The following is a 23,476-nucleotide window of genomic DNA, read 5'->3' on the forward strand; positions in this document are numbered from 1 at the left end:
TCGCCTCGTTAATTCTGAGGGCAAATGATCTTCTCTTTTGATTCATCTACCGAATAAATTAATCGACCTCTAAAATATTTGTTCCATTTGAGATTTTAATCCTGGTCATTTGATGAACGAGAAGTTGGACATACTCAAAATGTTAACTAAGTAGGATAATTTATCCTGATCCATGTAGGTAATTAACTAAGTCGGATAATATCATCTTAAAAAAAATAAATGATGTAACTCTCATCTTAGCCTTAAAAAACAAGGATAAAAGATAGGTAGACTAAAAAATATGTGAACGATAATATTAAATCAGTGATGTGCTTCACCAATTTGAATCATTGTCCATTAAAACTCATCAACAAATGAACTAACTGATCTAAATTTGAGATCGAGATTATTGAGATATCTTTTTAAGGGTTGTTAAGGGACTCAACCTAGTCTAAAGAATTTTTTTATTAATTCATCATATATTAATTCTTTTTATATATACACCCCTTTACCACTCAAATCTAATCCACCTTCTTTTCCTAGATCACATTAAAATTACAATGACACTATTTCATTTTGCAATGAACTGCAAAGAAAATAAAAAAAAACTAGGTAAAATCAAGAACGACTGATTCAGTTTCATGGAAATTTCAATTTAACAAAAATACTGTGAAACCTGACTGGAAGATTTAGAAACTTAATCAATCAAATCCACAAATTCCCAAATTTTGCAAGCATGTAGACCATGGTTGCCCATGAATTAATCAACACAAACGAATCGATCAATGGAAAAGAATTATGAAAAAGAGCCATACCGATTTTAGGGCAAAACCCTACTTTCCTCTCCTAAAATGTTCACCGCACCTTGTGGCTTACGAAGCGAACGCATTGCCGCTAATGAAGCGAGCTCGTAATCTGAAGCAAACATTGAGCCTTAGTAACTATAAAGAATGTGCACATTTAGCCACCATGGTGACGACGAGGAATCTGCTTTGTGGCTAAACATTTAGCCCCCACCGTCACTGACGATCTTCTTGAGGCAAAACATTTAGCCCCCATAGTCAAGGAATCTTCTACGAGGCTAAACGTCTTAAGAGGAAGGAATCGAAGTTTCGAGCGAGGCCCACCCACGACAAGGAGAACGCCTCATGCCCAACCGATAGACCACTATTGCTCCAACATTGAGCCAACACGGTGACGAGGAATCTGATTTGAGGTAAACACTAAGTGCAAAAACACTTCCTCTGTTATAAAAGACATTGAGCATTTGGGCCACAACGTCTGTGCGTTGCTGCGGCAGAGTGAAATTGACTTTTACATCCTAATTTTTTAAAATATTAGTTTAATTTAATTTTTGGAAAAGTATTTAGAATATAAAAAATTTAAATAAGATAAGATATGGCATTAATTTTTTTTGTATATTATAACTTTTAACTTTTATGATGTCAATATAGATTGAAATTAAAGTCATCATCTAAAAATTATACATATATATATATATATATAATATCTAAATCAAAAATTGATTTTCATGACCATTATAAATGTAAAGTCTCGAACTTGTTGTAAAATTGAAGATCAATTTTCATTGCCATTTAAATGCAAGTTTTTAAGACTAGATGCCTTTAAAATAAATTAAAAAAATTGACATCAAGACTTAACTCAACATACAACATCTCAAATATACTTAATAGTACAATAATTAAATATTAATAAAAATATTTTTTTAATTAGTTAATTTATATTTAAAAAAGCATCAAAATCATATCGATATAATATGATGCGATATCGAAACTCCTGCGTGACTTTAAATTTTAAACCTTGGTTATGTCAATCCACATGTTAAGTTGAGAAAAGAGGCAAGATACAGTTAGCATCTCATGTATTAGTGCAATTTTTAATTAACAATTTTCTCTAATATTTCGTGTGTGATTTTTCTCCGTGAGAGTTTTTCCTCTAAGTGAGATTTTATTCTCTCTTCATAAGATATTTATCTCATTCACTTCATCAATTTCATCCCAATCTTCTAGGTGATTTCAGAATTCAATTTTGGTGCTGGGGGCTGCTCCTAATTAATTTGGGTTCTAACTGAACTCTCTCACCCTGGCCCCGTTTCCCCGCACAGCCTGGTACCTCACACCCTTCGTGAGATATACGTTGTAGCAGGTCCCTCCTTCATTTGAGCCAGTGCCAACGAAATTGTCTGACGTCCATCGATAAGACCACAACCTTGTTTCCATCGCAACCACTCACCAGCAATCTGCTCTGCCTAGCCAACATCTCCTCTCCCTCTGACGGCATCGGAATCTGAATTAACCATCGTTGCCACTGCTCGTTTTGAACCAAATTCAGCACCAGAATAGGTTCGGAATGCGATCAAAAACCTCATTTTGGCACCTTTGTATTTATCCCAAGAAAAACCGTAATTAAATAGATAAATATTCCTTAAATGAATGAAACCTTAATTAAAGGCAAAAACAAATGAATTACAAGTAAAGAAGGGTAGAAGCAAGGTAACATTTGGGTTTAAGCAGGTTACGGCTTAAATAAAGCACCATTACCTGTCCATCTGATGCCAACAGTGGAGATCCAAATTCCAACACCTTATTAATGTCGAAACTGCAAGAAACAAAGAAATAAAGTACAACATTTCATATTCCAAGATCAATCAATAAATGAACACCAACAAATAAAACCTTTTAAAGGAGAGTCCTGTGGTAGTGTTGGGGCATATGTTTGAAAAGGACACTCCAACATCTCTTGAGGCATCAGAAAATCCAACTTCTGCCAACTCTGCTTCTAGGGATTTTAGAAGCTCCTTAAGAGATATGTGTTTAACATTCTCAGCAATTGCTCCAACAGCACGAGCAGCCAGCAACTCTTGTATCCCGGTTCTTGCTTCGGAGATATTGGGAAACCTACATTGTTCAAGAAGAATCAGTTGATTTGAGCTTGTTAACCATTTCTTAAAAGTTTTGGTTATAAAACAGTCAAATGCATATCCATTCGAGTAAAACTAAAGTTGTCCACCCAGACCATGCTACTGATCATTTCAGATCCTCTTTAAACTAAAATAGGCTTATAAAGGGAATTTTTCAAGTTTGTATGCAAGCCCCAAGATAATACTGGGTATGAGAAGACATGACAACAATAGGATATGCAATAAGATTTGACATTTAATTTAGTGAACCAGGTTGCTCTTTTAGACACTAAAATTCTCACTTCTCGATACCAATGACAATCATAATCAATTTGCAAAGAGCAATAAGCCCAGCTGGAGTATGGTGGATAATCTTAAATTTCAAGGTTACATGATGTTGAATAAGCAAATGTGTCTCTCAAACATTCTCAATCATAAACCAAAATGGTGCAAAGTTTGTGTCGAAGCAGGAAAACAAACTGCATGCAGAGTCAGCTGCACAGGCAGAGGCACTGAAAAGATGCACATAATTAAAAGGCAAATCACCAGCTAACAATAGCTTGACTTGAAAGACTCCAAAAAACATCTACAAATAACTACAGTTGATAGCTAAAAGCAATCAGGTGCTAATCAAGTGAGCTCTCTTATATGGCAAAAGAAGTGCATGGAGTGGAGGTGATCTATTAGTATATCATAATCAGCAAATATGGGTATATCATCCATCAATCAATTAAACGAACAGTCCGATGCACGAACCTCCTGTCAATGTATGGTGTTATACACAGCCTTAAAGCAAGAGACTATTTCCGAATCTTGAATCTGTGGCCTCTAGGTCACACGACAACAATTTTACCATTGCGCTAAGACATCAATAAATAAATAAATAAATATATCTTCATTGATCAATAGAGTAAATGAGTATATCATCATCAATCAGTAGAATGTAAATGAGAATATCATCAACAATCCATTATTAATTGCAGATAAATAGCAAAGAAATCATACTTAATGTCGTAGGTAATTAGTGATAAATTACTGGTACTGATACTAAGTTTCTTTTTTCAATGAGATGGCAAAAGAAAGGGAAGTTCATAAATGAAAAGGCAAAACAAAAAAACTGACACTGACACACATCACAGCAAAGAATGTCATACACTCTGCAGCGTAAAGAAGAATTTTGACAAGATAACAATTATGCCCATTTCTGTATAAACTTGAGAAATAAAGCAAAAAATCCACTTTCCATGAAATAAAATAGATACGACAAAGTTACAAATGGTAAATAAAAGTCAGATTCAATAAAAAAAAATATTACTATTTTCCAGTAATAGATTTATAATTTTAAAGTAGCAAGCCAAATGTGACCATTCATGTAGAAAGAACAGACAAGGCATTGATAAAGAGGTGGATCAAGAATCTATATTCACCAAAGGTGACCATCCAAATAATTGGATTAGCTGAATCTAAAATTAAAACAAGTGAATAGAGACAAGATAAACACAAATTTTCATATATATAAAAAAACATAAGTTCATGCAAAATGAAAGACCAAAGAAACATAAAATTCTATCTCATACTGTTGAGTACTCAGCAGGTGCAAAAGAAATATTGAGAACACAAAGGATAATGATAAGATGGATATGATGCCACACTGAGAGGAGAAGGATAAGAACCAAGATAATGTCATTAAAGAACATTTAACCTTAGTTGTTTCTTTGTCCATGTGATGATCCTAATAATACCGTATACAACAATAGCCAACTTGTTCAAACTAAAAAATTCTACAAGAATTCTTTACGATGAGATGCGTTAAGTATGAATATACGTCCAGAAATGCTGAAGATAAGGAAAGAAGAATGATATCAAAATAATTAAAGAAAGAAACTTAATCATTTACTAATTAAAACAAAAAAATGTAAATGTGATAAAGAACCATTTTCATGTTGGACATCAAGTTACATAAAGGCAAATACCTAAGTAAACTCTATCTACTGTAAAAAGCGCAAAAAATACGGCTTCCAAGGCCGTAAATTTGATAATAAATATGCAGATTAAAAACGCTGAGCGACCTATTAGTCTCCTCATCAGTTCCGATAGAAGAGAAGTTTTAAAAACATTCTCTATTTTGGAGATCATGAAGCTATGTTCTTGTCCGATTTATACCTTTTGTCTGGGAGAAGCCGGCTCCATGGCATCTCTGGTTCTGGCTGCGGGCACTCTCGGCCACAGGTACTCTCTTCCGACCTCCAGAATAATGATCCATAAACCTTATTTGGCCAAGAAAACATCGAAGCAAGCATTGACCGAGCCAGAATCGATCGAGCCCGCATCGTTCGAGTCATGAAAATTGTACTAAGAGTGAATGAAATTTTCATTAAACGAAGAGAACATTGTAAACAAGTTAGGATAACGCATCAACATTCATTTTCTAAAGTTGAAATGCAAAAAAAAAAATGCAGAGCTGAACACTGTTACTGGAAGAACGATTATACTATTTTATCTATAGAGCCTCTTCGGGGACATGTAGTGCAGAGCTTCAATCTTCTATGGGAAGAACAATCTTGGGTTAGATATGATTTTATCAATAAGACCATACGAGATTGCCTCTTCGGGAGACATGAAGACATCATGTTCCAGATTCAGACACTCGACAATGCTCTTAACCACGGTGTGTTTAGTGAGGTTGGTGTAGCTGTCAGATACCATCTTTTGAATAGTTTCGAGTCAGAAGATGGTATCTAACAGCTACACCAACCTCACTAAACACACCGTGGTTAAGAGCATTGCTAAATGTCTGAATCTGGATCATGATGTCTTCATGTCTCCCGAAGAGGCAATCTCGTATGGTCTTATTGATAAGATCATATCCAACCCAAGATCGTTCTTCCCATAGAAGATTGAAGCTTTGCACTACATGTCCCCGAAGAGGCTCTATAGATAAAATAGTACGATCGTTCTTCCAGTAACAGTGTTCAGCTCTGCATTTTTTTTTTGCATTTCAACTTTAGAAAATGAATGTTGATGCGTTATCCCAACTTGTTTACAATGTTCTTGTCGTTTAATGAAAATTTCATTCACTCTTAGTACAATTTTCACGCACGTTATAATTTAAGAGCAGGGCACTCCAAGATCTCTTGAGGCATCAGAAAATCCAACTTCTGCCAACCCTGCTTCTAGGGTTTTTAGAAGCTCCTTAAGAGATGTGTTTAACATTCTCAGCAATTGCTCCAACAGCATGAGCAGACAGCAACTCTTGTATCCCAGTTCTTGCTTCGTTGATATTGGGAAACCTACATTGTTCAAGAAGAATCAGTTGATTTGAACTTGCTAACCATTTCTTAAAAGTTTTGGTTATAAAACAGTCAAATGCATATCGATTCGAGTAAAAATAAAGTTGTCCACCCAAACCATGCTACTGATCATATCCAAACCCCAAGATAATATTGGGTATGAGAAGACATGAGAACAATAGGATATGCAATAAGATTTGACATTTAATTTACTGAACCAGGTTGCTCTTTTAGACACTAAAATTCTCACTTCTCAATACCAATGACAATCATAATCAATTTGCATAGAGCAATAAGCCCAGCTGGAGTATGGTGGATAATCTTAAATTTCAAGGTTACATGATGTTGAATAAGCAAATGTGTCTCTCAAACATTCTCAATCATAAACCAAAATGGTGCAAAGTTTGTGTCGAAGCAGGAAAACAAACTGCATGCAGAGCCAGCAGCACAGGCAGAGGCACTGAAAAGATGCACATAATTAAAAGGCAATTCACACTTAACAAAAGCTTGACTTGAAAGACTCCAAAAAAAAATCTACAAATAACCACAATTGATAGCTAAAAGCAATCAGGTGCTAATCAAGTGAGCTCTCTTATATGGAAAAAGAAGTGCATGGAGTGGAGGTGATCTATTAGCATATCATAATCAGCCAATATAAGTATACCATTCATCAATCGATAAAAAGGATAGCCCGGTGTTCGAAGCTCCGACCAATATGGGCCATGCACGCAGCCTTAAAGCAAGAGATTGTTTCCAAAACTTGAATCCATGACCTATAGTTTACAGGGCAGCAATTTACCATCGCGCCAAGGCATCAATCAATAAATAAATATATCTTTATTGATCAATAGAGTAAATGAGTACATCATCATCAATCAGTAGAATGAAATGAGTATATCATCAACAATCCATTATTAATTGCAGATAACTAGCAAAGAAATCCTACTTAATGTCGTAGGTAATTAGTGATAAATTTCTGGTACTGATACTAAGTTAATGAGATGCCAAAAGAAAGGGAAGTGCATAAATGACTAGGAAAAACAAAAAAACTGACACGGACACAACACAGCAAAGAATGTCATACACTCTGCAGCATAAAGAAGAATTTTGACAAGATAACAATTATGTTTAAGGCTTCAGGCATATGATACAAAGCTAGTCACAGTTGCTATATTGATGATGAAGACAACAAAGATCCATATAAATCAATTAGCGGAAGATCTAAATCAAATGACGATGAAGAAAGGAGTTAATGCATTTCTATATAAACTTGAGAAACTGAGCAAGAAAATCCACTTTCCATGGAATAAAATAGATACGCCAAGGTTACAAATGGTAAATAAAAGTCAGATTCGATCAAAAAAAATATTACTATTTTCCATAAATAGATTTTACAATCTTAAAATAGCAAGTCGAATGTGACCAACCATGTAGAAGGAACAGACAAGGCATTGATAAAGAGGCGGATCAAGAATCCATATTCACCAAAGGTGGCCATCCAAATAATTGGATTAGCTGAATCTAAAATTAAAACAAGTGCATAGACACAAGATAAACACAATTTTTCATACCAAAAAAAACATAAGTTCATGCAAAATGAAAGACAAAAGAAACATAAAATTCTATCTCATACTGTTGAGTACTCAGCAGGTGCAAATGAAAGATTGAGAACACAAAGGTTAATGATAAGATGGATATGATGCCACACTAAGAGAAGGATAAGAACCAAGATAATGTCATTAAAGAACATTTAACCTTAGTTGTTTCTTTGTCCATGTGATGATCCTAATAATACCGAATAGGGGCAACAGTGAAAAAACAACAATAGCCAACTTGTTCAAACTAAAAAATTGTACAAGAATTCTTTACGATGAGATGTGTTAAGTATGAATATATGTCCAGAAATGCTGAAGATAAGAAAAGAAGAACGATATCAAAATAATTAAAGAAAGAAACTTAATCATTTAGTAATTAAAATAAAAAAATGTCAATGTGATAAAGAACCATTTTCATGTTGGACTTCAAGTTACATAAAGGCAAATACCTAAGTAAACTCTTCTACGGTAAAAGGAAACAGAAAAAATTTAATAGCATTTAACTTCTTCGACATATCAAGCATGTTAAAATGGACAAACAACAAGCTGCGAGGTTTAATCTAATGATAAAATGACAATTAGAAGTAGGATTTGGTAATAAATAAAGAAGAAAATCAATAAAGCAAGAAAGTGTCGATACCTTTTTTAGAAGGGAGTGCAACTCTTGAAGGTGTGACTTTGCAATATCCCCAATTTACTTTGCAGCAGCAAATCTTGTGGCCAGTCGAACCTGCTAAATTCTTGTTAAGAGAAATTTTAGAAGAGAACAGAATTAAAAAAAAAATCACTTCGGGTTAAAATCTTATACATATATACATATGCAGCTTCAGATCTAAAGGATACTATCCAATACTGTGAGCAAACAATGAAGCCGAGAGGAATGTTGAGCCCTAAAGATGGGGAGATTTTGAGTTCACTCATTCAGCAAGAGAAGTTGTCCATGATAAGAAAAAATAGACGAGTCGAGGACAGAGGATAAAAAATAAGTTTTTCGCACACTTTTATTGATCATTACATATCTTATTTATAGGTTAATACATCACATATTAAAAAACCCACTAACTCGACTAACACCACAACATTAACCACTATCTTCCACCACTAACTCAACTTGCCAACTCATTGACCCACTAACACCACATTACAACCATTACCCTATTATTTCTCTCCACTAACTCAATTAAAACATACCCACTAACATAATTTTATCAACAATCCCTCCCTTAAACTGATATTCCAAATGTAATAATCAGTTTAAAAAGAGTCAAAATTTTAAACTCTATGTAGAAACACCAAATAGCTCTCTGAGCTTTTGAAATGTAGCAAATTTGAGAGGCTTGGTTAGTATATCAGCAATTTGATCCTCGCTTCTGCAGTAAACAAGATTAGTGACTTCATCATTTGTGAGATTTCTCAAGAAATGATACCTCACATCAATGTGTTTACTTCGACCATGTAGCACTGGATTTTTAAAAAGTTTTATTGTCGAACTATTGTCACAATAAATCCAAATAGGTTCATCCTCTTTGAAATATAATTCTGTAAGAATCTTCTTTAACCAAATAGCTTGACAAGCACAAAATGTTGCAGCAACAAACTCAACTTCTGTGGATGATAATATAACGATTGATTGTTTTTTCGAAGACCATGAAATAGCTCCGGTACCCAACATGAAAATGTACCCAGATATACTTTTTCGATCATCTAGATCTCCTGCATAATCACTATCTGTAAAACCAAATAGATCTGACTTTTCTCTCTTTTTTAAAACAACCCAAACTCTTTAGTACCTTGCAAGTATCGAAAAATTCTCTTTGCAGCTAAGAGATGCATTTCTGAAGCACAATCCATGTATCTACTAATTATACTTACAACATGCATAATATCAGGTCTCGTCGCTGTCAAATACTTTAAACTCCCCACTATCTGTTTGTAAAGTGTGGCATCAACCTTCTTTCCTCCAATATCTTTATGTAACTTCACTCCAAACTCAAAAGGAGTATTTACAGGATTGCAATCTTTCATTTGAAACCTGTCCAGAATTTCTTGCACATATCTTCTTTGAGAAATAAAAATTTCAACAGAAGCTTCCACCACTTCAATACCAAAGAAATAAAGCATCATACCCAGACATTTCAAATTCTTTCGTCATAGATTCTTTTAAATTTTCCAAATATAGATGTACTATTTCCAATGTAGATTAAGTGATCTACATATAAACAAACTATCAATATTTTTCCTCAATCATCAATTTTAATAAAAAGAGTATGTTCATAAGAGCAGTTCTGAAAGCCTTCCTTTAAAAAATAAGTTTCTATACGATTATACCAAGCCCGTGGGACTTGTTTTAATCCATATAGAGTTTTCTTTAATCTATAAATTTTATGCTCATTACCAAATTTCACATAACCCGGAGGTTGATTGATACATGTCACTTCTTTCAAATCTCCATGGAGGAATACTGATTTTACATCCAATTGAAAGATAAGCCATGAATTTTGTGTCGTCATTGCTATCACCACTCTGATTGTATCATGTCTTGCTACAGGAGCAAAAACTTCTTTATAGTCAACACCAAACTCTTGTTTATAGCCCTTCACCACCAAGCGTGCTCTGTACTTGTCAATCTCACCATGTTCATTTAGCTTTGTCTTGTAAACTCACTTTACACCAATAGTCTTTTGCTCTTTAAAAAGATCACATAAACTCCCATGTATTATTTTTTTCAATTGCTGTAATTCCATCATAGCTTTTCTCGATTTTAATTCTTTAACAGCCACTTGATCAATTCCCGTCACCTCATAATCAGACATCCGTGTTGGCCTTCTTTGAACACGTTGTGGCCTTTGTGATTCTGCTTCAACCGAACTTTGATCTGCTATAGGAATATTTTGAGAGACTTCCTCATGTTGCTCATCCTCCATAGCTATTGTACTTTCTCCTCATCATCAAAATCAACGGGGATAAATTTTTTTAATGTCATTTTGATTCCATGGCCAAGTGTCTTTTTCATCAACAATAACATAACGACTTATAATGATTTTCTTAGTGCAAAGATTATATAATCTATAAGCTTTTGATGTATTGCTCATACCAAGAAAAATGCATTTTTCACCTATGTTGTCTAGCTTCTTTCTCCTTTCATCTGGAATATGAGCATAAGTAATACACCCAAAAATCCAAAAATGATCAATAGTCGATTTTTTTTCCACTCCAGGCTTCCTCCGGTGTCATGTTTTGAACAGATAATGTAGGACTTCTATTCAATATATGGATGCTCCAATTAACTGCTTCTGGCAAAAAACTTTTAGGAATACCACTTGTTGTCAGAAGGCTTCGCACCATATTCATAATAGTGTGGTTCTTCCTCTCGCATACATCATTCTGTTGAGGTGTGTAAGTTGTAGTAAGTTGTCTCTTGATTACATGATTCTCAAAAAAATTTGCAAATTCATGTGAGTTATATTTTCCACCACCATCTGTACGTAGAACTTTAATAGAGTTGCTAATTTCTTTCTCGACAAGCACTTTATAATTTTTTAAAGTTGTAAAGGCTACGGATTTTTCTTGCAACAAATAAATCCATATTTTGCGGCTATAATCATCAATAAAGGTAATTATGTATCTTTTACCTCCATTAGAATGCGGTGTTATTGGTCCGCAAATATCTGAATGATAAGCTCCAATGCCGCCTTTGCTCTCCAAGATTTTCCTTATGGGAATTGATTACGATGTTGTTTGCTAACAACACATTCTTCACAAACGTGAGAAAGAGATGTAATTTGAGGAAGACCGATCACCATATTCTTCTATTTTAGTGTTTTCAAACCACTAAAATTTAGATGCTCATAGCGAAAGTGTCATAACCATGCCTCATCATCAAATTTTGCTAAAAAACATGAATGTGGTGTAGTATGAAGCTAAAGCGGAAACATACGATTTGTTGTCATATTAACTTGCACAATTAAGCCCAACTTTGCATCTTGAATCCGACAAACTCCTTCTTTAATAGCAATTTCATATCCTTTTAATTGTAATTGACCCACACTAAGCAAACTAATTTTTAAATCAGGCACAAAAAGAACTTTAGAGATAATATGAGTAGAGTCTACTTTTGCTTGTATGGTTACCTTTCCTTTTCCCATTAACAGAAATTGTAGAGTTGTCGCCAAATTTGACAGAACTGCAAAAGGATTCATCTAAGTCTGAAAATGTATCTTTTTCTCAACACATGTGATTGTTGCAGCCTGTATTTAAATACCATATATTCCATTGAGTTTTCTCTTTCTCATGGCATACCATTAAAAGGGACACTTCTTCTTCTGCAAAGTTAGTCTAATCTTCATTTTGTTTCTTCAAATTAGTATAACATTCTGATCTATAATGGTCATACCTATGACATCGGTAACATTCAACATTAGACTTGTCTGCTAACTTTGTTCTATTAGTTGTAGAATAATGGCCTCCACGTCCTTTATCTCATCTTTGAAAATAGCTTTCTTGGTGTTGATTTTGTTGTTGGTTCACAAGATCATTGTCGTTTCTACCTCCTCTTCCTCTTCCTCATCCCTTATCACTTCTACCATTTGTTGAGTGATTTTCTGATAAAGCCTTCAATGTTTGCTCCTCTTTTTCACATTGATTGATTTTCTGCTCATGTACTAATAATGAACTTTGTAATTCATCAATTGAAAGTAGACTTACATCATTTGCTTCTTCATTGGCACAGACAACAAAATTAAATTTTGGTGTCATAGATCGAAGAATTTTTTCAATGATGAGAACATCCTCTATCTTGTCGCCAGGATCCACATTTTGTTGACAATTGTCATCGTTCTTGAAAAATAATCTGAAACTGATTCTCCTAATTTCATTCGGAGCATTTCGAACTCCAAACGAAGTGCTTGAAGCTGCTGCCTCTTAGCTCTTGTTGTACCTTGGTACTTCTTTTTCATAGAATCTCAGATATCTTTGCGAGTATCCTTGCAGAGAATGGTTTCCAAGATTGAGCGATCAATAGCTTGGAAGAGATCATTCTTTTTTATTTTAAGATCTTTCAATTGCGCATCTGTTAGCGCAACACCTTCTATCGATTCTGCTACTCTAGAAATCACGACCATCCAATATTCTTTGGATCTTAAAAAATTCTCCATGAGCATGCTCCAATGGTCATAGTTACCATCAAATCGAGGAATGGCAGGTTGTACAAAACTTTAAGAAGACATAACTCTCTTCGAAACCTCGCTCTGATACCACTGATAAGAAAAAATAGACGAGTCAAGGACACAAGGAGGATAAAAAATAAGTTTTTCACATACTTTTATTGATCATTACATATCCTATTTATAGGTTAATACATCACATTAAAAAACCCACTAACTTGACTAACACCACAACATTAATCACTATCTTCCACCACAATCTCAACTTGTCAACTCATTGACCCACTAACACCACATTACAACCATTACCCTATTATTTCTCTCCACTAGCTCAATTAAAACATGCCCACTAACACACTAATTTTATCAACAGTCCTTGCTTGACCAATAAACACTACTAGGCTCTGAGCATCAAATTGGTTTTGCACACAACTCCAAATAACTCAGCAAGCTGAGCAGCATCTTGCACATTTTCAGCATGGAGTTGTAATTAACCCACAATATCCTTCATTAGAATATTCACAAAACAAGTAACAATGTTTTGGACTAAGATTTACAAATTATTCCAGTATATAAATTATGAAGTACAGACAAAAGGAAGCAGAATATGCAAGATAAATGGAACAAACCAACAGATTAAACAGTATCATAGTAGTCATAATAGTAGCAAGAGTAATAACTTAAGAAACAGCAACAATATTTTGAAAAAATATGGTCAACCGAGTCAAAGAAGGATAAAGCCACAATGAGAAGATCTCGAATGCTATATACTTGGAAGTTTCCTTTTTTTTCCCTGTAGCTACAATAAGACTAAGGCCAAGTTGCATAATAAAACCTTGTGTCAGCAAAAAAATCTTTAGGAACAATACACAGATAGTATGCTTTTTGAAATTTTTTAATAAAAATAATTGTATAAGCACCACTGTTCTCAAGATAATCAAGAATTTAAGTCCCTCACTGCAAGAACTGTGACTAGCTATGAGATGAGAATGATGCAATTAAACGAATAACGAGTGATGATGCTTCTTCTCCTAGATATTCTTGCCCAATCAAGTAACAACCCATCTAAGCGTCCTGATCCAATCCCTCCTTTCAATTATCACCCTCCAACGTAGCTTCTAGTGATCCAAAATTGATCACTGATGTTTTTTCACAGATGGAGGATCTAGTTCCCATGCCCGCTGCACCAGACAACAAGATGAACCATCCTCAACGCCATATACCAACCAGCTACAAAAGTTAGTTTGTTTACTTTTGCAGCCACTATGCAGGTGATTAGCTCAATTAAGGCCCAAATCTGGAAAATGCTTCTAAGCTCAAATTGGTTGCAGTGAATTAATGCGTTGACTTAAATTGTATGGTCACTGGTCAGTATTTGTATGAAAAATGAAATAAAAACAAAACTTTTCAGTAAGGTTTCAGCATTGAACAATGTTCTTCTAGAATTGTAGGTAGCACAAAAGATATAAAATATTCTAATCCATTCAGTGAGGCTCTAGAATTATTAATGACGAGGAGCAAGCACCTCCATGGTATATGCACAAATAGTTGAAGCATCACTGAATGATTATTGAACTTCCATATTTTGGCTAATAAAGCTATAAAAGAGAAAAACGAATTTTTTTTAGTTTTTAGATGTGGATGCACTATATCAACATCATTTTGTCATGCTTCTAGTCATATATATCATGATCATAAAAATTCATTTTCAAAGTAATAAAATCATCTTTTATTAATAAAAAGATGGACTTATGAGCCTTGAGTTTTTGTCTTAAATTTTTTACATTTTTGTAAAATGCCATGCGGAATTGAATTATGATTTAATATGTTAATTTAATCTACGCGGTTATCACTTTTGGAGCATGTTAATCTCATGCTAGAGTTAATCCGAATCTGAATCTCACAAAACATACAGTACTAAACCCTAGAAACTCACACACTTAAGGATGTCATAAGCAGAATGCTTGCATCACCCAAAAGAAAGAAATTCTGCAAAAATCAAAATTTTATGATTCATGTGATACGCAAGTGTAAATTTTATTTTAGTTGGTCAAAAAGTAGTTTCGTAATTCATTTGTAATATGCAGCATGTTATATGCTTCAAAATATTGATAAGTATGTTATAAAGATCGATTCGAAAATGAATCATTACTTATTGATATTTTATTCTGTATCAAAATTAAAATGTGCATGAAAATTTTACCTGAGATAGGACCACAATGAAATTTTCATTAAGCAAACGACCAGAACATCTCCTGTTAGAATATTTGTAAACAAGTTGGGATTAAAATGCATTAACGCATCAACATTTCTAAAAGCAAAATTAAAAAAATATATATATAGCTTCAATCTTTTGAACCGCGATCTAAGGAAGAACAATCTTATCTATCAAGCCAAATGAAATGGTCTCTTAGGGGGGGGGGGGGGGGTCATAAGTAGAATGCTTGCATCAATGAAAAGAAAGAAATTCAGCAAAAATCAAAATTTTACAATCCATGTGAAGCCCTAGTGTAAATTTTCTTTTGATGGGTTAAAAAAAATGGTTTCGTATTTCATTTATAATATGCTTCAAAATATTGATTAGTATGTTATCAAGATTGATTTATAAAAATAGATTTGAAAATGAATCATTATTTACAAATATTTTATTCTATGTAAAAATTAAAATGCGCATGAAAATTTTACCTGATAGTGAACCACAATGAAATTTTCACTAAGCAAACGACGAGAACATTTCTCTTAAAATATTTATAAACAAATTGGGATTAAAATGAATTAATGCATCAACATTTCCTAAAGTAAAATGCATAGCTCCAATCTTTTGAACCACGATCTTAGGAAGAATGATCTTATATATTAGGTCAAATGAGATGGCCTCCTCGAGGGACATGTAGGGTATTATGTTCCAGATCCAGACAATTTGTAATACTCTTAACAACAGTATGCTTAGTGAGGTCGGTGTAATTCTGAGATACCATCTCTTAATTGTTTCAAGCTCTTTCGTCTCGATACTCGTTTGACTGTCATTGTTAACTGTTGACTTGAATGATGCTGTCTCAAACGATACTATCTCGATCATGTAGGGCTTACGAACCATTATCCTAGAGTTTGAGAAAAAAACAGGGTGCTAGCAGCTAAAATAAGGAAGGTCATTGAGGAGGCTTCTACCATACATAAGGTGTATATTAGACATGTACACATCTTCATAACATGTAATATACTCCATCCAATATACACCTTTTGTATTGGAGAAGCCTCCTCAATAGCCTCCTTTATTTTAGCAGTTGGCACCCTTGCCACCAGTACTCTTTCCCAAACTCTAAGTAATGATTAATAACCCTATATAATCGAGACAGTATCGTTCAAGACAGCATCGTTTAAGTCATCATCTAACAATGATAGTCAAACGAGGATCGAGACAAAAGAGCTTGAACCAAATAAGAAGATGGTATCCCAGAATTACACCGACCTCACTAAGCATACTTTAAGAGTATTGCAAATTGTCAGGATCTAGAACATGATACCTACATGTCCCCCGAAAAGGTCATCTCATTTGGCCTGATAGATAAGATGGTTCTTCCTGAAATCGCGGTTGAAAAGATTGAAGCTATGTATTTTTTTTTTACATTTTACTTTCGGAAATGTTGATGCATTAATGCATTTTAATTGAACTTGTTTACAAATATTCTAAGAGAAAATATTCTCGTTGTTTGCTTAGTGAAAATTTCATTGTGGTTCACTCTCAGATAAAATTTTCATGCGCATTTTAATTTTCACATAGAATAAAATATTTGAAAGCAATGATTCATTTTTGATCTATTTTTATAAATCGATCTTTATAATATACTCATCAATATTTTGAAGCATATTACAAATGAAATACGAAACTATTTTTTGACCAATCAAAAGAAAATTTCCATTTGCGCATCTCATGGATCGAAAATTTTTGATTTTTGCTTAATTTTTTTCTTTTGGTTGATGCAAGCATTCTGCTTATGACATCCTCAAGGGTTTAAGTTTCTCGGGGTTCGTACTGTTTGTTTTGTGAGATTCAGATTCAGATTAACTCTAACATGAGATTAACATGTATGTATGGGAGAAGCCTCCTGTCTCCTTTATTTTAGTTGTTGGCACCCGTGCAACCGGTACTTTTTTCCAACCTCTAAAATAATGTTTCATAAGCTCTACATGATCGAGACAGTATCGTTCGAAACAACATCGTTAAAGTCATCATCTAACAATGATAGTCAAACGAGGATCGAAACGAAAGAGCTTAAACCAATTAAGAAGTTAGTATCTCAGAATTACACCTCCTCAATTTAATCCCAACTTGTTTATAAATATTCTAAGAGAAAATGTTCTCGTCGATTGCTTAGTGAAAATCTCATTGTGGTTCACTCTTAGGTAAAATTTTCATGCACATTTTAATTTTCACACAGAATAAAACATCCATAAGTAATGATTCATTTTAAATATGCATGAAAATTTTACCTGAGAGTGAACCATAATGAAATTTTCACTAAGCAAACAATGAGAACATTTTCTCTTAGAATATTTGTAAACAAGCTAGGATTAAAATGTATTAATGCATCAACATTTCCTAAAGTAAAATGCATATATTCAATCTTTTTAAGAACAATCTTATTATCAGGCCAAATGAGATAGCCTCTTCGAGGGACATGTAGGTATCATATTCCAGATCTAAACAATTTGCAATACGCTTAACAGCAATATACTTAGATAAGTCGGTGTAATTCTGAGATGCCAACTTCTTAATTGTTTAAAACTCTTTCATCTCGATCCTCGTTTGACATTCTTAGATGATGACTTGAACGAGGTTGTCTGGAACGATACTGTCTCGATCATGTAGGGCTTTTAAACCATTATCCTAAAGTCTAGAAAAGAGTACCGGTGATAGGGGTGCCAACAACTAAAATAAAGAAGACAAGAGGCTTCTCCCATATAGGTGTATATTGGATGGAGTATGTTGGAGGTTATGAAGTTGTGTACCTGACCAATATACACTTTCTGTATGGTAGAAGTCTCCTCAATAGCCTCCCTTATTTTAGCTGCTAGCACCCTACCACCCATACACTTTATTAAACTCTATGATATTGGTTCATAAGCCCTACATGATCGAGACAACATCGTTCGAAATATCATCTAACATTGACAGTCAAACGAGGATCGAGACGAAAGAATTTAAAATAATTAAAAAGATGGTATCTTAGAATTACACCGACCTCACTAAGCATGTTGCTGTTAAGAGTATTGTAAATGATCTGGATATAGACCATGATACCTAAATGTCCCCGAAGAAGTCATCTCATTTGGCCTGATAAATAAGATTGTTCTTCCAGAGATCGCGGTTCAAAAGATTGAATATATTCATTTTACTTTAGAAAATGTGATGGATTAATGCATTTTAATCCCAACTTGTTTACAAATATTCTATAAAAAAATGTTTTCATCGTTTGCTTAGTGAAAATTTCAATGTGGTTCACTCTTAGATAAAATTTTCATGCACATTTTAATTTTCAAATAGAATAAAATATCCAGAAGTAATTATCCATTTTAAAATATATTTTTATTTGTAATATGCTTCAAAATATTAATGAGTGTGTTACAAAGATCGATTTATAAAAATAGATTTAAAAATGAATCATTACTTATGGATATTTTATTCCGTGTGAAAATTAAAATATGCATAAAAATTTTACCTGAGTGAACCACAATGAAATTTTCACTAGAACATTTTCTCTTAGAATATTTATAAACAAGTTGGGATTAAATTGAATTAATGCATCAACATTTCCTAAAGTAAAATGCATAGCTTCAATCTTTTGAACCCCGATCTCAGGAAGAATGATCTTATCTATCAGGCCAAATGAGATGACCTCTTCGGAGGACATGTAGGTATCATGTTCTAGCTCCAGACAATTTGCAATACTCGTAACAACAATATACTTAGTGAGGTGGGTGTAATTCTGAGATATCATTTCTTAATTGTTTCAAGTTCTTTCGTCTCGATCCTCGTTTGACTATCATTGTTAGATGGTGACTTGAACGATGTTATCTTGATCATGTAAGGCTTATGAACCATTATTCTAGAGTTTCGAAAAGAGTACCGGTGCCAAGGGTGCCAACAACTAAAATAAAAGAGACAGGAGGCTTCTCCCATACGGACATGTTAATCTAATGTTAGAGTTAATTCGAATCTGAATCTTACAAAACAAACAATACTAACCCCGAGAAGCTCAAACACTTGAGGATGTCATAAGCAGAATGCTTGCATCAACCAAAAGAAAGAAATTCAACAAAAATCAAAATTTTACGATCCAAGTGATGCGCAAGTGAATTTTCTATTGATTGGTCAAAAACTAGTCTCGTATTTCATTTGTAATATTCTTTAAATTATTGATGAGTATATTATAAAGATTAATTTATAAAAATATATTTGAAAATGAATCATTCCTTACGAATATTTTATTCCGTGCGAAAATTAAAATAGGCATGAAAATTTTACTTGAGAGTGAATCACAAATTTCCACTAAGCAAACGACAAGAATATTTTCTCATAGAATATTTGTAAACAAGTTAGAATTAAAATGCATCAACATTTCCGAAAGCAAAATGTAAAAAAAAATGCATAGCTTCAATCTTTTGAACTGCGATCTTAGGAAGAACGATCTTATCTATCAGGCCAAATGAGATGGCTTCTTCAAGGGACATGTAGATATCATGTTCTAGATCCAGACAATTTGCAAAACTCTTAATAGCGCTTAGTAAGGTCAGTGCAATTATGAGATACCATCTTCTTAATTGTTTCAAGTTCTTTCGACTCGATCCTCGTTTGACTATTATTGTCAGATGATGACGTGAACGATGTTGTCTCGAATGATACTGTCTTGATCATATAGTGCTTATTAACCATTATCTTAGAGTTTAGGAAAGAGTATGGGTGGCAAGGGTGCCAACAACTAAAATAAAGGAAGTCATTGAGGAGGCTTCTTCCATACAGAAGGTGTATATTAGATGGAGTATGTTATGTAATGAAGTTGTGTACCTGTCCAATATACACCTTCTGCATTGTAGAAGCCTCCTCAATGGCCTCCCTTATTATAGCTGCTAGCCGGTACTCTTTCTCAAACTCTAGGATAATAGTTCATAAGCTCTACATGATCGAGACAGAATCGTTCGAGACAGCATCGTTCGAGACAACATCGTTCGAGACATCGTCTAACAATGACAGCCAAACGAAGATCGAGACGAAAGAGTTTAAAACAATTAAGAAGATGGTATCTTAGAATTACACCGACCTCACTAATCATACTGTTGTTAAGAGTGTTGCACATTGTTTGGATCTAGAACATGATACCAACATGTCCCCCGAAGAGGTCGTCTCATATGGTCTGATAAATAAGACCGTTCCTCCTAAGATCGGGGTTCAAAAGATTGAAGCTATACATTTTTGTTTGCATTTTACTTTAAGAAATGTTGATGCATTAATTCATTTTAATCCCAACTTGTTTATAAATATTCTAAGAGAAATGTTCTCGTCATTTACTTAGTGAAAATTTCATTGTAGTTCACTCTCAGGTAAAATTTTCATGCACATTTTAATTCACACAAAATAAAATATCTGTGAGTAACGATTCATTTTCGAATCTATTTTTATAAATCAATATTTATAACATACTCATAAATATTTTGAAACATATTACAAATGAAATACGAAACTATTTTTTGACCAATCAAAAGAAAATTTATGCTTGTGCATCACATGGATCGTAAAATTTTGGTTTTTGCTTAACTTCTTTCTTTTATGGGCAATAGTGAAGAAACAACAATAGCCAAAATTGTTCAAACTAAAAAATTCTACAAGAATTCTTTACGATGAGATGTGTTAAGTATGAATACATGTCCAGAAATAGTTGAAGAGTATTTGAAGCAACCAATTTTCTTACTGTGACTAATGAATTTCCATACTTGCACACAGATGTAATATGTTTCTCACAGTTTGGCTAATAAAGCTATAAAAGAGCAAAACTTAAATTTTAGTTTTTAGATACGGATGCATTTTGTCATGCTTCTAATTATATCATGATCATAAAAATTCATCTTCAAAGTAATATAATCATCTTTTAATAATAAAACGAAGGACTTATGAATTTTTTTTATATGTTTGTTAAATGTCACGTGAAATTCAATTAAGATTTAATATGCTGATTTAGTTTTCACAGATATTACTCTTGAATAGATATGTTAATCTCATGTTAGAATTAATCCGAATCTGAATCTTACAAAACAAACAGCACTAACCTCGAGAAACTCAAACACTTGAGGATGTCATCCGCAGAATGCACGAATCCACCAAAAGAAATAAATTCAGCAAAAATCAAAATTGATACCCGACTCAGCCAGCAAAAGGCCACAGATCGATGAAGGAGAGGGGCACACGCAACGAGGCCAGTCGGTACAACAGAAGCGGGAGGTGACCGACTTTGCAGGGTACATAAGGGCAGCGGCGGCGGATACCGACGGAAAGTAAGCGCGTGGGTAAGGAAAAGATAAGCTCGGGAATGGATTAGGATTTAGGGCTAGAAAAAAAATGAAAGACCAGTATATATGAAGAGAGATGGAAAGAGGAGTGAAAACAGGGAAATTCACTTAGATGTCTTTCTCTCACAGTTTACGGCCCATTTATGATCCGTTTGGTTCAGATCCGATTATATACTATTTATTATTGATATTTAAGGAAATTAGTGATGCACAAGTGTAAAATTTGTTTTACATAAGCTTATAAATTCGGTCAAATTATATCAACTTAAACAATTTTGATAGTAATATTGGTACTAATTAACTTTTTTGTTTTTTTATTTATCCGGATATTTAGAAGCGGACAACTCAGACTCACCTACTAGTCATCTGATAAATTCTAGAAGCGCATGTAGGTCTTGATATGACACCAAGTGTCACTACACTCTGCATCATGCCTTGTGGAGCATTTTGTATGGATATACTTTTTTTTTTAGTTAACATCAAATATCCAGCCCTTCAAACCAATTAATTTTAGGGATACCAGTCTCACTTTACGAAAATTTACCATCGACCATCAAGATAAATCCGAATACTCATAACGAGCGGTCCAACAGTCTAACATCGCAAATTTATCATCTCACGAAAGGAAAATACTCTGCAGTGCACTATAATTGAAAATTAAACCATAAATATTTAGGAGACTGCATATAGGGCTGTAAACAAGCCGAGCTTTAGGGTGTTCAAGCTTGTTTGATAAGGAACAATTGATAGTTAGAAAGAAATTGTATTACTTAATTATTACTTCATAAAATAAAATTATTATTTTATTACTCTATAAAATATAAAATGAAAATTTTTACTTAATTACAATTACATTAATATTAATTTTTAAATTTGAATAAATAAGAATTTAATGATAATTGCAACGAAATTTTTAGGAAATTCTATTTCTAGTTAGTAACTTCTATTTAATTTATTTTTGTTTTCTTCTTCAGCTCGGATCGAAAATGTAAGAGTTAAGCCGATACAAAATTCAAAGGGGGTTTATGGCTAAGGGTAAGGATATACTGAGAGTGTTGTAAGGCTTCTCCGCCTTCGGTAGTTACCGTAAATGAGTGATTTCATTAGTAGAGAGTGTGCCGCGTGTGGATTCTTGGATTAGTCATCTCTTCTTGAGGTGGATACCAAGTAAATCCTTGTGTTAGCGTTGTATTTTTATTTCTCGTACATTCCGCTGCATATCATCATCAAGAAGCAAGCTACGACGAGCGCGACGAGCTATTCACCCCCTCTCCCCCCTCTAGCACATTTCGACCATAACAAGTGGTATTAGAGCGAGGTCGCTCTTCACCAGAATCATCACCGGAAGGGGCAACAAAGCTAGAGGATGAAGGAGTTGGAGCAAATTCTTCAAGTCAAAGATTTCATCAAGCTAAACTTCAAATGGAATTCGGAGATGGATTCGGATTCGACACAAGGGTGCCTCCACCATTCATTTCAACAAGCTTCGATCTTTGGAAATCAAGGATAAAAAATTTGGGCATGGTGGAGATAGTGCAATGGTTTGCTCTAATGGAAGGCTTCGAAGCTCTAAGAAATACAAAAGGCAAGATCCTCAAGAAGGGCAAATGGAGCCAAGAGCAAGTTCAAAGGAGCGAGGTAAATGATAAAGTGACCAAGCTATTGGTCAATTTATTACCAAGCAATATTTTGGCTAAAATTGGAGAATTCGAGGATGCCAAGGAGTTTTGGAGTAAATTGACAAAGGTTCATGAGATCCCCTCCATTGTACCAAACCAAGAAGAATCAAATGAGGGTGATTCATTGAATCAAGACCAAAAGGAGGAAGGAGAGGACTCGAAAGTTGAGAGATGCTCAACTTCCGAAAAAGAAGAACAAGAAGCTTCATCCTCTACAAAATGCAAAGAAAAAGATAAGAAGGGGGCATACTCCTTATTTCATGTAAATGAGGATGATGATGATGAAGCC

At 34.0% G+C, this 23,476-nt stretch overlaps 1 protein-coding gene across 15 annotated transcripts; it reads right to left on the bottom strand.

The window, feature by feature from the left end:
* Positions 1-1,844: 1,844 nt before the first annotated feature.
* Positions 1,845-21,593, bottom strand: LOC121985192. Of its 15 annotated transcripts, none has more exons than XR_006113088.1 (6): positions 21,269-21,592; positions 15,150-15,201; positions 8,425-13,451; positions 2,676-2,897; positions 2,541-2,598; positions 1,845-2,376 (listed from the first exon to the last, which is right to left on the bottom strand). XR_006113088.1 is itself a non-coding variant. In XM_042538490.1 (6 exons), exons 3-6 carry the CDS (start codon positions 6,040-6,042, stop codon positions 2,466-2,468), a joined length of 579 nt encoding a protein of 192 aa, XP_042394424.1. In that variant the 5' UTR covers positions 6,043-6,189; positions 8,425-8,514; positions 21,358-21,561; the 3' UTR covers positions 1,845-2,465. The 15 variants fall into 15 exon arrangements, 5 of the variants coding, with proteins under 5 accessions (XP_042394424.1, XP_042394423.1, XP_042394427.1 ...); XR_006113089.1 differs by having other exon boundaries at positions 8,425-8,514; positions 21,269-21,575; XM_042538490.1 differs by lacking the exon at positions 15,150-15,201 and adding exons at positions 5,063-5,258; positions 6,015-6,189 and having other exon boundaries at positions 1,845-2,598; positions 8,425-8,514; positions 21,358-21,561.
* Positions 21,594-23,476: the final 1,883 nt, after the last annotated feature.

Source organism: Zingiber officinale, chromosome 5B, assembly GCF_018446385.1.
Source record: "Zingiber officinale cultivar Zhangliang chromosome 5B, Zo_v1.1, whole genome shotgun sequence".
Taxonomy (NCBI): Eukaryota; Viridiplantae; Streptophyta; class Magnoliopsida; order Zingiberales; family Zingiberaceae; genus Zingiber; species Zingiber officinale.